The sequence below is a fragment of the Amblyraja radiata genome, chromosome 17, assembly GCF_010909765.2.
Source record: "Amblyraja radiata isolate CabotCenter1 chromosome 17, sAmbRad1.1.pri, whole genome shotgun sequence".
Taxonomy (NCBI): domain Eukaryota; kingdom Metazoa; phylum Chordata; class Chondrichthyes; order Rajiformes; family Rajidae; genus Amblyraja; species Amblyraja radiata.
This window is the reverse complement of record NC_045972.1, coordinates 30,024,991-30,044,294: the sequence shown is the minus strand read 5'-3', so window position 1 is coordinate 30,044,294 and position 19,304 is coordinate 30,024,991. Positions and strand designations below refer to the sequence as shown.

The 19,304-nt window shown below is 47.0% G+C and overlaps 1 protein-coding gene across 1 annotated transcript in view; it reads right to left on the bottom strand.

The window, feature by feature from the left end:
* Positions 1-2,370: 2,370 nt before the first annotated feature.
* LOC116982658 (purine nucleoside phosphorylase-like) overlaps positions 2,371-19,304 on the bottom strand; it is a 34,965-nt gene continuing 18,031 nt past the window's right edge. The window contains exons 2-6 of the mRNA XM_033035974.1: positions 17,560-17,729; positions 16,143-16,246; positions 14,257-14,432; positions 11,156-11,346; positions 2,371-2,879 (exon numbers count right to left, since the gene is read on the bottom strand). Coding sequence (XP_032891865.1) covers positions 2,680-2,879; positions 11,156-11,346; positions 14,257-14,432; positions 16,143-16,246; positions 17,560-17,729 — 841 coding nt within the window. The 3' untranslated portion in view covers positions 2,371-2,679. The remainder of the gene's footprint in view (positions 2,880-11,155; positions 11,347-14,256; positions 14,433-16,142; positions 16,247-17,559; positions 17,730-19,304) is intronic.

Below are 19,304 nucleotides of genomic sequence, written 5' to 3'. Positions count from 1 at the left end.
TCAGATTGAAGATAGTCAAGAAAGATGGGCAACCCATACCATTCACATGCGTAACACAAGACTGTGAGTTGGACATTCTATTCCAATCTCTGCCACAGGAAGATATTACCAAACTACCCACCCACCCATCAACCACCTCCTATCCCATCTGTGTCACAGCTGTAGTCCTCATATTGGCCTCAACATTCACCTCCAGAGCCCACAAACCAGGATGGAAGCAAGTCATGTCGATCCTGGGAGACTTACATGAGAGAAGATGACACTCTCAAGCCAACGTTCACCCGGGGCTCAAGGGGATTGAGGAACCCAGCTGGATTACACACCACTTACAGTTTGGGAGTCTGGTTTGAGAACAACTAATGCAGCAGAGAACCAAGCAGCACTTCTTCAAAGAGGGGGTCAGTGCCAATGTTTGGAACAAGGACTGTTCGATGTAACCAGCAAGCATAGCTGAGGCCCACGCCATGAGTGCTCATGGCTACACCTTTAACTTGAATGGTGTCAATCTATGTTTGGAACAAGGACTCTTCGAATTGGGGGATGGTGCCAATAGCACTGACCTCGCACTGACCAAACTACACTGTCTGGTCTAGGAAAAGTTACAGAGCTGCAGGCAATTGGTATCAGAAGAGCTCTGGTTCCCTTTACAGTAATCAGCATGAAATATATTAAATGGATCTGAAGGACAATGCTTTGAAAATAAACAAGTTATTGCTCAGACATAAACCATTTGTTAGTGTGATTAGGAAGGATGTGGTAGCAATAGAGTGTAGAAGCGATTCATCAGGACATAGCCTTGATTGGAGGGCTGGAGTTATCAGGTTGCACAAGCTGAGTTTAATCTCATTGGAACATAGGAGGCTGAGGAGTGACCTGACAGGGGTTTATAAAATCATGAGGGCCATAGATAGGATAGATAGCCAGAATTCCTCTCTCAGGACAGGTTTAAGGTGAGAAGGCAGCAATTTGAGGAGTATGTTTTTCACATAGTGGATGGTGAATATCTGGAATGAGCTGACAGAGGCGGTGGTGGAGGCAGATAAAAGTACTTTTAAAAGGCATTTGGACAGGTACTTAGGAAAGGTGTAAAGTGTATTGGTCTAGTGTCAGTAAACGAGATTAGTGTAGATACGTATCATGGTCAGAGTGGACGAGGTCAGCCGAAGGACCTGTTTCTGTCCTATATGGTGTTATGATTCTATCTATGGTTCTACTGCGCAAATATTAACTTGGAAATACTCTGCAAACTTCTATCTCCTATGCTCTACTGAGCAATCCGTTGTTATCTCTGTGACCCAGAGGGAGAAAGTGTGGGGGAAGAGAGATAGTATGAGAGAGTAGAGGGGAATGGTGAGTGGGAGGGAGAAAAAGAGAAAATATGATAGTGTAACACTGCTAAGGAAACCTAGATAGTGTAGTGCTAGTAACAAGTTTGTGGCTGCAGGAGTCAGTACTTTAGAAGCTATCCTAAGAAATCATATGTATAAATTCATTTGCAGGATAAATGACTCTAAAAATGTAATTATTGTGGCCTTGTCAAACATAACGTTTAGCACTACACGCTACGAATCCCAGCTGTGGAGACACTGGTATTGTTGTCTCGTTGTAGGACATTGATCATTTTTTTATTCTGGATTTTAATTCATGTATTGCGTTTTTTTTTAAATATATTATTTATGATGCTTTTATAAGTGATATACTAAGATTTTATATGTACTTTATGATATATTTTAATATGCAATACATTTTTATGTAATGTTGCCCCTTGCCTGGACCTCGAGTCCGAAACAAAGTTTATTATTATTATTATTATTATTATTATTTATAGGGTGGAAATGTCTAGGGTGGGGACGTGTCTGGGTTGGGTGGGACATATAATAATAATAATATTAATAATACATTTTATTTGTTGGGCGCCTTTCAGACATCTCAAGGACACCTTACAGAGATTAACAGGAATATAAACATATAATCAGAGTAAAATAAATAATAAAGACATCACAGAGACACAAACTAAAAACAGAATTCAGTCCAAAAACAGAAAATCAAAAACACAATGTGAAGAGAGAGCAGCGGCAGCCAACGCGTGCCAGCGTCCACTCTCCCTCCATGGCAGCCATCTTGGACAAAGACTAACAGCATTACATTATAGACAAAAAAAATCATCCCCCCACAGTGGATACCACTGTGGGGGAAGGCACAATGTCCAGTCCCCACCCCAAGTTCACCCCAAAGTCAGGCCTATTGAGGCTCTACGGAGGCCCGATGTTCCTGGCCATTCTCACCGGGTGATCTTGCCCCGGCGTCGGGAGAGTCCTGTCAGCGGCTGGGCCACCTGGAACGGCCGCTTTCTAGTTGGAGACCGTGGAGGGGACATGTATAGGGTGGGGTGGACATATCTGGGGGGGGTGGGACGTGTATTAGTTGGGTGGAATGTGTGTAGGGCAGGGGGGTGGGTGGGATGTGTCTAGCGCGGGGGAATGTCTGGGGTGGGTGGGATTTGTCTAGGGCAGGGGGTGGGGTGTCTGGGGAGGGTGGGTGGGCAGCAGGCTCTGTGGAGGGAAGTGCGGTGCTGAGGAAGCTGCAACCCAGCAGGTGGGCATCGTGTGCCCGGTGGAGGGTGGGCAGCCTGGCCTGCTGCTGTTGATCTTTCTGTGCAGGTAGTGAGTGGTGCTGCCCTCACTCCATCTTCTCCACCACCTTGGCCACCAGTGCTTGCAGAGCGCGAGCCTGGTCGTGGGCTACCTTTAGCACCTCCTGGTGCTCAGCCTTCGCTCGGGTGTCGTAGTCCATCACTACCTGGTTGGTGATGAGGGAGATGCCGAAGACTCGCATACCGGAATGCCGGGCCACGATTACCTCCGGCACCGTGCTCATGCCTGCAATGGGAAACACTGTCAGCGCTCTAACCTCCCAGCAGGGGTCCCTGTACTGCCATCAAGAGGAGTATCCCAGAGAGGGGGTGGTGTGAAAGATCTAATCCTGAGGTCCTGCACTAAAGACTGTGAGGTAGCTGTGAAGTGTGTACCATCTCCATGACCCTGGACTGTGTGGCCTTGCTTGCTGCTGCAGTTGGATGAGTGGAGCTACGTACAAATGACAGTGCAGACATAGGTGGTTGAAGTATCCAGGCCAATTTGGTGTGCTTTCTCCATGCAGGCCTTTTCCCTTTACAGTCTAATGCCATGGATTTACTCAAGGCAGAGGTTGTAACCCATCGTCCACCTGTTCCACAGGCTGAAGGTCACACGAGGAACTGGCATTTGCCCTGCTGAGCCACCCAAGGTGACCTGGTGTTGGGTCTACATAACTTTATATATAGTGGCTGATTGGAGATCTGGCACAAAACTTGTGGTCCACTCCTGGTCCAGTGCGTACCAGTAATCTTTGCCCTCCTGTTGCTTATGAGGCCCAGACTACCGACAGCGGGACAACGCAAGGCACCGGAGAGAGATCACCTGCATTCTCTCCTTGTCATCCCCTGGAGGCTGGTGATAGACAGAGGCTTGGAACAGCTGTCACAGAATGGAAGAGTGTATAGTGTGCACAGCCTGAACACACACACAGAGGTTGCTACATTCAAGGGTTGGTTGATGTGATGGTATGTGAAATTCTATGAGATTGTTAGCAAAATATGTAGGGTATCTGGAATAAGCTGTCAGAGGAGGGGGTTTGCAGATACGATTACAATGTTTAAAATGGGTTTGGACAGGTACTTGGATAGGAAGGTACACAAAAAAGCTGGAGAAACTCAGCGGGTGCAGCAGCATCTATGGAGCGAAGGAAATAGGCAACGTTTCGGGCCGAAACCCTTGCTGCACCCGCTGAGTTTCTCCAGCTTTTTTGTGTACCTTCGATTTTCCAGCATCTGCAGTTCCTTCTTAAATACTTGGATAGGAAAGTGGGTAGTGCAGGTAAATTAGATTACTGCAGGTAAATTAGATCACAATCGGCATGGATCAGGTGGACCAATCAGAGCTGTACCAATCTCTGAGTGTCTGCCCTCAAGTATAGAGGTTGAGAACAAATTAGTCTAAGGAATGACTTGCCAGGATGGGTTGATCACAGAATGAACTGGACTAGCATGTGATATGGGACAGTATTCCAATTCTTTCAGCTTCAGAAGCAACCATATATTAGGAAGTTCGCACTCTGCACTGAGACCGAAGGTCTCAGAGGACTAATTAAATGGAAGCAGCTGACCATCTGGCTATAGCGAGCTAAGAAGCAATGGGTCCTCTCTATGATCTCCAATGGCACCTGAGCCCTCAGGCACCAGGTAGAAGGGCTGGTTGTTACCATGCTAACAGGAGGCAACTCAAGGCTTAGGTTAAGCCATCCAACTGGTCACATGACATTAAAGCACACGGCATTGGGGGTTCAGTATTGATGTGGATAGAGAACTGGCTGGCAAACAGGAAGCAAAGAGTAGGAGTAAACGGGTCCTTTTCACAATGGCAGGCAGTGACTAGTGGGGTACCACAAGGCTCAGTGCTGGGACCCCAGCTATTTACAATATATATTAATGATCTGGATGAGGGAATTGAAGGCAATATCTCCAAGTTTGCGGATGACACTAAGCTGGGGGGCAGGGTTAGCTGTGAGGAGGATGCTAGGAGACTGCAAGGTGACTTGGATAGGCTGGGTGAGTGGGCAAATGTTTGGCTGATGCAGTATAATGTGGATAAATGTGAGGTTATCCATTTTGGTGGCAAAAACAGGAAAGCAGACTATTATCTAAATGGTGGCCGACTAGGAAAAGGGGAGATGCAGCGAGACCTGGGTGTCATGGTACACCAGTCATTGAAAGTGGGCATGCAGGTGCAGCAGGCAGTGAAGAAAGTGAATGGTATGTTAGCTTTCATAGCAAAAGGATTTGAGTATAGGAGCAGGGAGGTTCTACTGCAGTTGTACAGGGTCTTGGTGAGACCACACCTGGAGTATTGCGTACAGTTTTGGTCTCCAAATCTGAGGAAAGACATTATTGCCATAGAGGGAGTGCAGAGAAGGTTCACCAGACTGATTCCTGGGATGTCAGGACTGTCTTATGAAGAAAGACTGGATAGACTTGGTTTATACTCTCTAGAATTTAGGAGATTGAGAGGGGATCTTATAGAAACTTACAAAATTCTTAAGGGGTTGGACAGGCTAGATGCAGGAAGATTGCTCCCGATGTTGGGGAAGTCCAGGACAAGGGGTCACAGCTTAAGGATAAGGGGGAAATCCTTTAAAACCGAGATGAGAAGAACTTTTTTCACACAGAGAGTGGTTAATCTCTGGAACTCTCTGCCACAGAGGGTAGTCGAGGCCAGTTCATTGGCTATATTTAAGAGGGAGTTAGATGTGGCCCTTGTGGCTAAGGGGATCAGAGGGTATGGAGAGAAGGCAGGTACGGGATACTGAGTTGGATGATCAGCCATGATCATATTGAATGGCGGTGCAGGCTCGAAGGGCCGAATGGCCTACTCCTGCACCTAATTTCTATGTTTCTATGACTCTTGTGGAGAATTGGGTCCTTGCACGAACCTGTCAGCAGTTCCACACTCCTCTGCACCTGATTGGTTCCATAGCAGGCAAGAAGATACTGTGCAATTGGTAGAGGAAGAATGACACTATGGAAGCAAATAGCCTCGCAATGGCACTAGGACCTAGGAAATGGGTTGGACCTGGATTTGGTGCCGTCTCATTGGAGGACAAGGGAAAAAGCGGGAGGGGGATGGGTCCTGGATAAAGGATACAACTCTGTATCAAATTCTGGACCAACAAGAGAACCTGGGATCATAAAGCGTGGCACTCACAGAGAGAGATCAAATCCGGGACCCATAAAACAGAGTGAACTCCAAGTCTGACCAAGTCTATTTCCTCATGTCTTGACAGATAGTACATTGTGCCAGCGCCAGCTTTGAGCACTTAGACTCGGTCTTTGCAATTAAGTGTTTGAATAACATTAAGAATTCCTTCACCAGTTGTCATGGTGATTGTAATCTAAGTGCCAATTCAGCTCCACAAAGGACAAGTGAAGCAACATCAGCGTCCTCTCGCAGGCCAACATCCCGAGTGTTGAGTCCTGGTTACATTCGGGCATCCACACTGGGCAGGCCATGTCACTTTCTCCAGGTATCTGACCTGTCTGTCACAAGAGATTGCCAGGCAGAGGAAGGAAAAGGTTCAGGGTATGTTTCTCAACGCTTAAAAATGAGAGCAGACTCCTGGGAATCTCTGGACCATGGCCATTGGAAGAACAAGAACACAGGTTTGGTTATCCTGCCAGAGGAAAGATGCCATTAGCTGTAAAGAGTACAGAAAAGATTTACAAGGATGCAGTCAGGACTTCAGGGACTGGCAGAGGAAAGGGTTGGGCAGGTTGTTTCTTGGAGGTCAGGAGGCTGAAGGAGTGATCTTATAGAGGTATATAAAATCATGAGGGCATAGATATGGGGATTGCTCAGTTTTCCCCCCCGGGTTTTGGGAATCAAGAATGAGAGGGCATAGATATAAAATGAGAGGGGAAAGATGTAATACGGACCTGAGGGACAGATTTTTCACACAAGGTGGGTAGTGAGTGTATGGAACGAGTTGCCAGAAAAAGTGGTTGAGGCAGGCACAATAACTACATTTAAAGGACAATTGGTCAGATACAAGGATAGGAAAGGTTTAGAGGGATATTGGTAAAATGCACAGTTGGGACCAGCGTATAAGGTTATCTGCATTTTGATCTATGACTCAATTATTCTGTGACAAAAAAACAGGCACAGGAGAAGGTCACTCAGCTCCTCAAGCCTGCTCCAGCATTCAATCTTGCCCATAACCCTCAGTTTTTCAATCTTTCAAACAGTAGTTGGGATGGGTTTTAAGAAGCTGGAATCCACATGTTGGGACCACACGGAAACATAGAAACATAGAAATTAGGTGCAGGAGTAGGCCATTCGGCCCTTCGAGCCTGCACCGCCATTCAATATGATCATGGCTGATCATCCAACTCAGTATCCCGTACCTGCCTTCTCTCCACACCATGACACCCAGGTCTCGCTGCATCTCCCCTTTTCCTAGTCGGCCACCATTTAGATAATAGTCTGCTTTCCTGTTTTTGCCACCAAAATGGATAACCTCACATTTATCCACATTATACTGCATCTGCCAAACATTTGCCCACTCACCCAGCCTATCCAAGTCACCTTGCAGTCTCCTAGCATCCTCCTCACAGCTAACACTGCCCCCCAGCTTAGTGTCATCCGCAAACTTGGAGATATTGCCTTCAATTCCCTCATCCAGATCATTAATATATATTGTAAACAGCTGGGGTCCCAGCACTGAGCCTTGCGGTACCCCACTAGTCACTGCCTGCCATTGTGAAAAGGACCCGTTTACTCCTACTCTTTGCTTCCTGTTTGCCAGCCAGTTCTCTATCCACATCAATACTGAACCCCCAATGCCGTGTGTTTTAAGTTTGTAAACTAATCTCTTATGTGGGACCTTGTCGAAAGCCTTCTGGAAGTCCAGATACACCACATCCACTGGTTCTCCCCTATCCACGCTACTAGTTACATCCTCGAAAAATTCTATAAGATTCGTCAGACATGATATACCTTTTGGAAATCCATGCTGACTTTGTCCAATGATTTCACCACTTTCCAAATGTGCTGCTATCCCATCTTTAATAACTGACTCTAGCAGTTTCCCCACTACCGATGTTAGACTAACTGGTCTGTAATTCCCCGTTTTCTCTCTCCCTCCCTTCTTAAAAAGTGGGGTTACGTTTGCTACCCGCCAATCCTCAGGAACTACTCCAGAATCTAAAGAGTTTTGAAAGATTATTACTAATGCATCCACTATTTCTGGAGCTACTTCCTTAAGTACTCTGGGATGCAGCCTATCTGGCCCTGGGGATTTATCGGCCTTTAATCCATTCAATTTACCCAACACCACTTCCCGGCTAACCTGGATTTCACTCAATTCCTCCAACTCCTTTGACCCGCGGTCCCCTGCTATTTCCGGCAGATTATTTATGTCTTCCTTAGTGAAGACGGAACCAAAGTAGTTATTCAATTAGTCCGCCATATCCTTGTTCCCCATGATCATCTCACCTGTTTCTGACTGCAAGGGACCTACATTTGTTTTAACTAATCTCTTTCTTTTTACATATCTATAAAAACTTTTGCAGTCAGTTTTTTATGTTCCCTGCCAGTTTTCTTTCATAATCTATTTTCCCTTTCCTAATTAAGCCATTTGTCCTCCTCTGCTGGTCTCTGAATTTCTCCCAGTCCTCCGGTATGCTGCTTTTTCTGGCTAATTTGTATGCATCATCCTTCGCTTTGATACTATCCCTGATTTCCCTTGTTATCGACGGATGCACTACCTTCCCTGATTTATTCTTTTGCCAAACTGGGATGAACAATTTTTGTAGTTCATCCATGCAGTCTTTAAATGTCTTCCATTGCATATCCACCGTCAACCCTTTTAGAATTAATTGCCAGTCAATCTTGGCCAATTCACGTCTCATACCCTCAAAGTTACCTTTCTTTAAGTTCAGAACCATTGTTTCTGAATTAACAATGTCACTCTCCATCCTAATGAAGAACTCAACCATATTATGGTCACTCTTGCCCAAGGGGGCACGTACAACAAGACTGCTAACTAACCCTTCCTCATTACTCAATACCCAGTCTAAAATAGCCTGCTCTCTCGTTGGTTCCTCTACATGTTGATTTAGATAACTATCCCGCATACATTCCAAGAAATCCTCTTCCTGAGCACCCCTGCCAATTTGATTCACCCAATCTATATGTAGATTGAAGTCATCCATTATAACTGTTTTGCCTTTGTCGCACGCATTTCTAATTTCCTGTTTGATACCATCTCCAACTTCACTACTACTGTTAGGTGGCCTGTACACAACACCCACCAGTGTTTTCTGCCCCTTAGTGTTTCGCAGCTCTACCCATACCGATTCCACATCCTCCAAACTAATGTCCTTCCTTTCCATTGCGTTAACCACCTCTCTAATCAGCAACGCTACCCCACCTCCTTTTCCTTTCTCTCTATCCCTCCTGAATATTGAATATCCCTGGATGTTCAGCTCCCAGCCTTGGTCACCCTGGAGCCATGTCTCCGTGATCCCAACTATATCATAGTCATTAATAGCTATTTGCACATTCAACTCATCCACCTTATTACGAATGCTCCTTGCATTGACACACAAAGCCTTCAGGCTTGTTTTTACAACACTCTTACCCCTTATACAATTATGTTGAAAAGTGGCCCTTTTTGATTTTTGCCCTGGTTTTGTCTGCCTGCCACTTTTACTTTTCACCTTGCTACCTATTGCTTCTACCCTCATTTTACACCCCTCTGTCTCTACGCTCACACATTTAAGAAACCCTTTCCCTTTAACTCCATCCTCCACTATCCCATTCGACACCCCACCCCCCTTATTCAGTTTAAAACCACCCGTGTAGCAGTGGCAAACCTGCCTGCCAGAATGCTGGTCCCACACCTGTTAAGATGCAATCCGTCCCTTTTGTATAGTTCCCCCTTACCCCAAAACAGATCCCAGTGATCTAAGAATCTAAAACCCTGCCCCGTGCACCAGTTCCTCAGCCACACATTCAGGTCCCGTATCTCCCTATTCCTGCTCTCGCCAGCACGAGGAACTGGAAGCAAACCGGAGATAACAACCCTGGAGGTCCTGCTTTTCAGCATTTTTCCGACCTCTCTAAAGTCACGCTGCAGAATATTCATCCCCTTCTTTCCGACATCGTTTGTGCCGACATGCACTACCACTTCCGGATGTTCACCTTCGCCCTTGAGGATTTTCTGCACTCTGTCCGTGACATCCTGGATCCTGGCACCAGGAAGGCAGCACACCATCCTCGCATCCCGTCTGTTGCCGCAGAAACCCCTGTCCGTACCTCTCACAATGGAGTCTCCCACTACAATGGCGTTGCCTGCCTTAGGCCTTTTTGGTTTTGGCTCAACAGCCCTATTCGCATCACAAGCCAGTCCGCCACCCAGTGTAAACACCTCTTCTGTCCCGACAGCTTCTAAGTGGGTGAACCTGTTCACAAGAGGTACAACACCCGGGGACATTGGCATTCCATGCTTCCCTCCCGTTCTCACTCTCCCACCTTCTCTCTTCCAGTACCTTATGTGTAACAATCGTACTGTAGGACTTGTCGAGGAACGACTCCGTTTCTCGGACGAACCGGAGGTCATCGACTTGCTTCTCAAGTTCCTCAACACGGCCCTTCAGGAGCTCTACCTGGAGGTACTTCTCACATTTGTAGCAGCCAGAGGCACCAGCGGTGTCCTTGACCTCCCACATACTGCAAGCATCGCACTGAATCAGCTTGCCTGACATCTCCTTCTTTCGTCTCTACCTCTCAAGCGTATTGCGTGGTCTCCTCTCCGAAGACTCTCGAGCCAAAGACTCACACTTCCCTCACAAGGCCGCTCACTCACTGCCGCTCGCTAAGAGCCGTCTTGCTTAAATTGACTGATAAATTGCCTGAATTACCAATTTACAAACCAAATTCCTTAGTTTTCAACTGTTTTCCCGGCACTGACTCACTTCTCTCCTCCCACTTGGGCTAGAGCCAATCAGTCGTATCTCTTGCTAATCTCCTGCTGCTGTTGCTCCCAAACCTACAGCAGTTCTGAGTAAAGTCTGCCTTTTCTTTAGCCTCTACTTTAACTGTTTTCACCCCTCTGACTCACTTCTGTCCTCCCACTTGGGCTAGAGCCAATCAGTCGTATCTCTTGCTAAACTCCTGCTGCTGTTGCTCCCAAAACTACAGCAGTTCTGAGTAAAGTCTGCCTGTCCTTGGCCTCTACTTTAACTGTTTTCACCCCTCTGACTCACTTCTCTCCTCCCACTTGGGCTAGAGCCAATCAGTCGTATCTCTTGCTAAACTCCTGCTGCTGTTGCTCCCAAATCTACAGCAGGAAATCTACATTGGCAGGAAGACAGCACCTCACTAACCAAATGCTCCCAACAGCCACCTCATCTGTGGAAGTGCAGCACTGGCCACATGGACATCTCCCGTAGGGAATGATGGTGGTCAGGAGAGAAGGGGAGGTTGGGGTGAGGGGGTTACAGACCAATGTTAATACACTGTGGAAATGTATTGTCGTTTGTGCGGGTGGCGTGTGAACCTACCCACTGCATCTGCTCCTAATGTCTTCAGCATGCGAGATTCTGACACTGTATCGTAGTTTGGTCCGGTAAGCATGCAGTATACCCCCTCACGGACAAAGTCTTGGTATCCCAGCTCCAAGGCGCTGTCCAAAGCAAGTCCGCGATAGGTCCGGTCATAGGCATCCGACATGCAGGGGAATCGTGGACCAAATCTGAGGAACAGGGTTGGCAGACATTTACAAAACATCCTGAAACCTCCAAAATAGACCACAGTAGCATACAAAATATATTCGCAAAGTATGTAATTTTCCCCCCAAAGCACTGTGCCATTTGGTCTAAGATTCCTCAAAATACATCTTGATATAGTGTAGATACAACATCCCTAACTGGAACTCTGACAGGGTTGTAGAGCTATACTTTATTTTCATCATTCAAGGGATGTGGGCGTCACGGGCTGAGACAGCATTTAATTGCCCATCTCTAATTGTACTTGAGTATGTGGTAGTGAGCTGTCTTCGTGAACCGCCACTGTCCTTGGGTCAATCCACATGCTGTTAGGGAGGTAGTTCCAGGATTTTGACCCAACGATGGTGAAGGAATGGTGATATATGTTCAAGTCAGGATGGTGTGTGGCTTGGAGGGCAACTTCCAGGTGGTGGCGTCACCATGGTTTCGCTGCCCTTGTCCTTCTGGGTGGTAGAGGTGGTGGATTCGGAAGATGCTGCCGAAGGAATCTTGGTGAGTTGCTGCAGTGCATCCTGTAGACGGTACAAACTGCTCTATTGTGTATCAGTGCTGGTGGAGTGAGTGAATAGTTGTGGATAGCATTCCTGCCAAAAGGGCTGCTATGTCCTGCATGGTGTTGAGCTTCTTCAGTGCTGCACTCATCCAGGCAGGTAGTAAGTATTCCATCAAATTCCTGACTCGTGCCTTGGAGATGGATGTCAGGCTTTGGGGAGTTGGGAGTTTAGTTACTGGCCACTGGACCCCTCTCCACTGACCTGCTCCTGTAGCTTCATTGTGCACGTGGCGGCACGGTGGTGCAGCGGTAGAGTAACTGCCTAAGAGCACTTTCAGCGCCAGAGACTCTGGTTCGATCCTGACTATGGGTGCTGTCTGTAAGGAGTTTGCACGTTCTCCCTGTGACCTGCGAGGGTTTTCTCTCAGATTTTCGGTTTCCTCCCATGCTCCAAAGACATACAGGTTTGTAGGTTAATTGGCTTTCTATAAATATAAATTGTCCGTAGTGGGTGTAGGAAGCTCCTGTCCCACTTAGGAAACCTGAACGGAAACCTCTGGAGACTTTGCGCCCCACCCAAGGTTTCCGTGCGGTTCCCGGAGGTTGCAGGTGGTTGCTGGAGGTTGCAGGTAGTGGAAGCAAGTAGGGAGACTGACAAAAACCTCTGGTAACCTCCGGGAACCGCACGGAAACCTTGGGTGGGGTGCAAAGTCTCCAGAGGTTTCCGTTCAGGTTTCCTAAGTGGGACAGGGGCATTAGTGTGCGGGATTGCTGGTTGGCTGGAAAGGCCAGCTTCCTCGTTGTATCTCTAAACTAAACATGGATATTCCAACTCAGTTTCTGCTCACTGGTAAACCCTAGGATCTGTATAGCGAGGAATTCAGTGGTGATAGTGCCATTGAATATGAAGCGGTAATAGCTGGACATTGCACAGAAATGGGTCCTTAGCCCACCATTTCCATGCTGACGATATACACAGAACGCTGGAGTAACTCAGCGAGACAGGCAGCATCTCTGGAGAGAAGGAATGGGTGTCTTTTCGGGTCGAGACCCTTCTTCAGACTAAGGAGGAGTTACTCCAGCTTTTTGTGTCTATCTTCGGTTTAAACCAGCATCTGCAGTTCCTTCTTACACATATCTCTGCTGACCATCAATTACCCACATATTCGAATCACATTTACCAGCATTTGGTCTGTATGTCTGGTGCTTCAAGTGCTTGTATTTCCTGATATCTGTATAAGCACTTCCACAATACCACAAAGGCATCCACCAACGAGCATAATTGCCTCAAATTGAATCACAAATCCTTCTTAATATGCTGCCATGTCAAATAAACTGAATCTAATATTCCACCAATAAAAATTAAAATATACAATATCTTTCAAAATGTGCAGCATTATTCCCCAAACTGCCTGGCGTCTTCCTCAAAATTATCTTCTTGTTCTTGCGTACACAGTCTAAAGTTGTAGAACAACTTGTTCTATTTGATTGTGCACGCCAGTTTGATTGCATTCGTCAAGACAAGGCGGACCATGTGAAGGTTGCAGTCTCCCGCCCCCAAATACTCTATGACAAACAGTATCTTGTAATGAATTTGACTCCCAGCCAAAATAGACTGTCACATTACATCAAAATACTCAAATCTACCAATTACATATTGACATCCAACAGTTTAAAACACACCATAATATCACTACAGCTTGAAAAACAGTACCCTCCCCTTCTCACCCTCAAACTGCAGATGTAATAAAAGACTTCATGTGCAGAAGGGATCAATGAATTGCAGTGACATCAAACCCGTGCAACACAGGTGCACCAGCACATCTGCTGTTTTAGAAGTTCAATGAGATACGGCACATCACTGAATAGGCTAACAAACACCTACAGATGCATTGCAGAAAGCATCTGGACTGGTATCATCATGACCCGATATCGAAATTTCAACTACAGGAATGCAAGAAACTGCAGAATGCGTCGGGGTGCTGCAACGGTGCACTGGCTGCTCAGCCAAAACGATTGGGTTTCACTGTGCAAACTGAGGCTGTTGCTTCTAGTGCAACCGTCCCCACAGTTGTGCAGTGACTTCTCACAGCTGCCAACATTGCGCAGTCTCTGTTGCCAGTTCTTAAAGGGACACTCCACACTGCTACAACTAGAAGGGAGTGCTGCTCATGCATGGATGGAAGAGAGTGGGTGGAGTGTGCGGATCACATTCCATACCAATGATTGGGCAAGGAGATAACTTACTGAATCCAAGTTTGCTGAACAGCTCACCCACCCTGGACTGGACTGTAGGGGGGAGGGGGGGGGGGGGGGGGGGATGGGGGGGAAGAGTTGGGAAGGCGAGGATTCTGCGAGACTTGGCCGTTCGCTGCGGACTCGCCTCTCATCGTTGCTGCCGAGGAGGGGGTTTATCCCCGCGAAGCCCGGTATGTTAATGTGGTCCTTGATGACCATCAGATCACCCACTTGGAACTTCTCGCCCAGCCCTCCAGCAGCATTGGTGACGATCAGGGCCTGGACTCCCATTAAATGGAAGACACGGACTGGAAAGATCACCTGTGGAGGAGCGGCACAGCACATCAATGTGTTGCTCGTGGAGGAACCAGACTCCCTGGTGCAGCCAGCACCTCTACTCAGCTGCTCCACCTCACAATTACAAACCCACTCATGACTCCCAGGTGTACAAAACATAGATGCCAGAAATAACAAATACATTTAACACTCTTGACACCTTTGACAGAAGGCATAGAAACATAGAAAATAGGTGCAGGAGTAGGCCATTCGGCCCTTCGAGCCTGCACCACCATTCAATATGATCATGGCTGATCATCCAACTCAGTATCCTGTACCTGCCTTCTCTCCATACCACCTGATACCTTTAGCCACTCCCTCTTAAATATAGCCAATGAACTGGCCTCAACTACCTTCTGTGGCAGAGAATTCCAGAGATTCACCACTCTATGTGTGAAAAATGTTTTTCTCATCTCGGTCCTAAAAGATTTCCCCCTTATCCTTAAACTGTGACCCCTTGTTCTGGACTTCCCCAACATTGGGAACAATCTTCCTGCATCTAGCCTGTCCCACCCCTTAAGAATTTTGTAAGTTTCTATAAGATCCCCCCTTAATCTTCTAAATTCTAGCGAGTACAAGCCGAGTCTATCCAGTCTTTCTTCATATGAAAGTCCTGACATCCCAGGAATCAGTCTGGTGAACCTTCTCTGTACTCCCTCTATGGCAAGAATGTCTTTCCTCAGATTAGAGAAAATCTCTAGCAAAGATCTGCCAGTTTGGCTATCTGTCAGTGACTGTCAGGCCAGTTTGGGGATAGGATCTTTGCATGATGCTGCCTGGGACCCAACCAGTCACCACCTTCATTTCACAACCACTCACCCCACCCCACCTCACCCTTGCCTCTTCTTCTAAAGATAGACAAAAAAAAGCTGGAATAACTCAGCGGGACAGGCAGCATCTCTAAAGAGAGGAATGGGTGACGTTTCGGGTCAAGACCCATCTCGTCACCCATTCCTTCTCTCCAGAGATGCTGCCTGTCCCGCTGAGTTATTCCAGCTTTCTATCTTCGGTTTAGACCAGCATCTGCAGTTCCTTCCGACACTTGACCTTTCTTCCACGCTGGCTCTTAGTCAACTCCACATTGACAAGCAAGAGGGTGAAAAGTTACAAGGGTAAGCAGGTTGACTTGAGGAATGGATGCACAGCCTTTATAACTGGAGATTAGAAGCACAAGTGTGTGATTGAAACAAATTTGGAGAATCTTGATGGGGAGGATGAATCCTCTTGTGGGAGAATCCTGATCCAGGCCATAGCTTAAAAATAAGGGGTCATCCTTTTTTTAAAGCAGAAATGAGGTGAATTTGTTTTCCTTTAGAGGGCTACACACAGCACAAAGAAGGCCCCATAGCAGAAGCGTCCACGTCGTGGAGCTGGAAACTAAGTATCCTGAGCTAATTCTGTTACCACCATCATCTACTGTGACAAGTGATGGGTTCCACTGATTGTTGCTGGAGGCTTGTGCCCTTATCAGGACGGACGATGACAGCGAGGTCAACATTGGTAACAAGATGGACACGAAAAGAAGCACACATAACACACACACCCAACACCCTCTCACGCCTAGCACACATAGAAGCACAAGACACACACAAACACCGACCTTGCCTACACAGTAACACCCAGCATAAGCACAAGCACACACCCAACACACACGCACCCACACACCCAACTCACACATACAACTCACATACACACCTTGTTGATACTGTAGCCTTCGTAAAAGTGGAAGCGGCCCTTCATGAAGACGCACTGTTTGCCACCCAGTTCCCCGAAGACCAGTTTTCCCTCGTGCCCTGGAACTTAAAGACATAGGACAGCATTCAATAGATTTACCTCCAGCCATGACCCTTAAAGTAGCCTTCAGCTATATTCTGGCTGAATACAGGGCAGATTTGAGTGGGCCATGGGAGGTGTTTGTTACTGATCACTCATGGAAGGACTAAGGAAATTCTCCTCCCACCTTCATTGCTGCCTCTTTCTTGGGTGCTGCTGTTGGTCAGGTATACTGGTAAAATGTAGAACATAAAACAGCACAGCACAGGAACAGGCCCTTTGGCCCACAATGTCCATGCCGAACACGATACCAAGTTAAATTCATGTCGGCTGCCTATGTATGATCTGTATCCCTCCTTCCCTGCATATCCACGTGCCAATATAAAGACCTGTTAGATGCTACAATTGTGTCTGCCTCCTGTCTAAATCTTTTCCACTGAGTATTTCCCAGTCAACATTGGGTCAGTAGTGTGTGTGTGTGTTGTCCTGCTGTACTGGGGACCGTGGTATATGCTTTTGGGCAGGTGTACTGGGAGAACATAGTGTTTTTGTTGTCTGGGTGTACTTGAGGGACTGTTGTGTGTGTTGTTGGCTGGATGTATTTGGGGACTGCAGTGTCAGTGTTAATGGGTGCATATAGTGTATGCTGTTGGTCGGGTGTACCTGGTTATGAAGTGTGTGCTGTTGGCCGGGTGTACTGGGAGAACATAGTGTTTGCTTTTGATAGGGTATACTGGGAGACCATGGTGTGTGCTGTAGTTGGGGTGTATGTAGATTTGTCAGCTCTATTGAGGAATGTGGGGACTAGGATGGGATGTACTGGGGAATTTTAGTGTGCGCCATTGTCTTGTATACTGGGAGACTGTAGCATGTGATGTTGGTGTGGTTTACTGGGGGACTATAGAATGAGCTGTAGTTCGGTGCACTGGGAGACATTAGTATGTAGGATAGTCAGCTGTACTGGGGGACAATGGGGACTAGGATGGGGTGTACTGGGGGACTGTAGTGTGTGCTGTTATTCTAGTATACTGGGGAACTGTAGTGTGTGCTGTTGGTCTAGTATACTGGGGGACTGTAGTGTGTGCTGTAGTCTGGTATACTGGGATCTGTATTGTGCGCCAGTGTCTAGTATACTGGGGAACTGTAGCGTGTGCTGTTGGTCTAGTATACTGGGGGACTGCAGTGTGTGCTGTAGTCTAGTATACTGGGGGACTACAGTGTGTTGTTGTGCTGTACTGGGAACAGCAGAGTGTGTTGTCTGGGCGTACTGCTGGACTGTATTATCGTGCTGTACTGGGGACATCAGTGTGTTATCGGTGCGGACAGCGAGCCTGCTAACCTGTGCTCCGAGGGAATCCCGGGATCTTCTCGTACGGGATCTCGGTCTTGTTGCTCAGCAGGTCGGCGAGTCCCCCGAGGCCTGACCCACAGATGACAGCCAGACAGGGCCGTGTGCTGGTCTGAGCCAACAACCAATCAGCAGTCTCCTTACAGTCATCATATGGGACGCTGCAATGGTGAGAGAGGAGAGAGGGTGACAGAGTGCCGACAGTCGTGGGGAGGATGCGGTGGGGGTAAAGGTAGCACAGGAGGTGGAAGCATAGTCATACAGCAGCAAAATAGGCCCTTCAATTCATGCTGGCCATCAAACACTTCACTCATTCAGCTCTTGGTCAACAACCTTCTCTGCCTCAATGCTTCAAGTATTCGTCCTGATATTTCACAAGTGCTGTGAGTGTCTCTACCTGCACCACTCCCTAACGTACTACATCCCAGATTCTAGCCAACCAAGTGGGAAACAATGCTTCCTCTGATCCCCTTTACCCTAAACCCGACTTAAAAATCTCTAAATATTTACCCAATCAATGCCTCCCACCTTTTCATACACCTTGATCAGGTCCTCCCTCAGTCTCCTCTGCTCCAAGGAAAATAGACTCAGCCTTTTCAATCTCTCCACATGTGACATTTCATCACAGGCAGAATCCCAATGACTCACCTCTGCCTGTTATCGTGTCCTTCCTAAAGTGCAGCAATCAGAACTGCACACAGTATTCCAGCAACGGCCTGAACAACGTTTTATGAAATTGTACCATGATGTCCTGGCTTCTATATCTTTTGCCCCTGACTAATGAAGGTAAGTATGTGCCTTCCTCACCACCTTATCTACTTATTCCACCATCTTCAATGGTCCTTGGGCCTCCACTTATTGTGTATGTTCCTACCTTATTAGTTCTGCCAAAGTGCATCACCGTGCACTTACTATAATTAAATTCCATCTGGTTCCTCACTCTGCACCCCTGTTCCTCTTAATAACTCATCCATATCTTCCTGTGACCTCAAACTTCCCTTCACACTGTTTACGATATCACTAATGTTCATACCATCAGCAAACTTACTGATTATTTCATATTGAAATTGTTCATGTATGTTATCAGTACTATGGGTCCCAGCACTGATCCCCTTAGTGCACCAGAGGTCACAGGTTTCCAAACACAAACGCAACCTTCCACCATCACTATCCTCCTCCCATTACCAATACAATTTTGGATCCTACCTGCCTTGGATCCCAAGGGCTCTGACCTTTTGAATCAACTTACCACATGGAATCTTGTCAACGTTCTTACTGAAGTCAACTGCACTGCCCTCATCCACATATTTTGTTGGAGTCATAGAGTTATAGTCCACAGAGACAGGCCCTCTGGCCCAATCGCTCCAATCTATATTAATCCCATTTGCCTGGATTTGGTCCACCATCCTCTAAATCTTTCCTATCCATGTATCTATCCAAATGTCTTTCAAATGTTTTAATTGTACTCACTTCTATTACTTCCTCTGGCAGCTCATTCCTCATACCCCTCAACCTCTGAAGCAAAGTCTTTCCCCCCCTTGCCTTAAATCTACGCGCTCTAGTTTTACAATCCTCTGACTATCTACCCGGTCAACGCCACCCAGGATTTTATATATCTTTATAAGATCACCCCTCAGCATCGCTTGCTCCAGAGAAAGCAGTGCCAGCCTATCCAGTCTCTCCTTATGATTCAAGCCTTGCAGAGCTAGCAACATCCATGTGCAAAACTTCGGCAC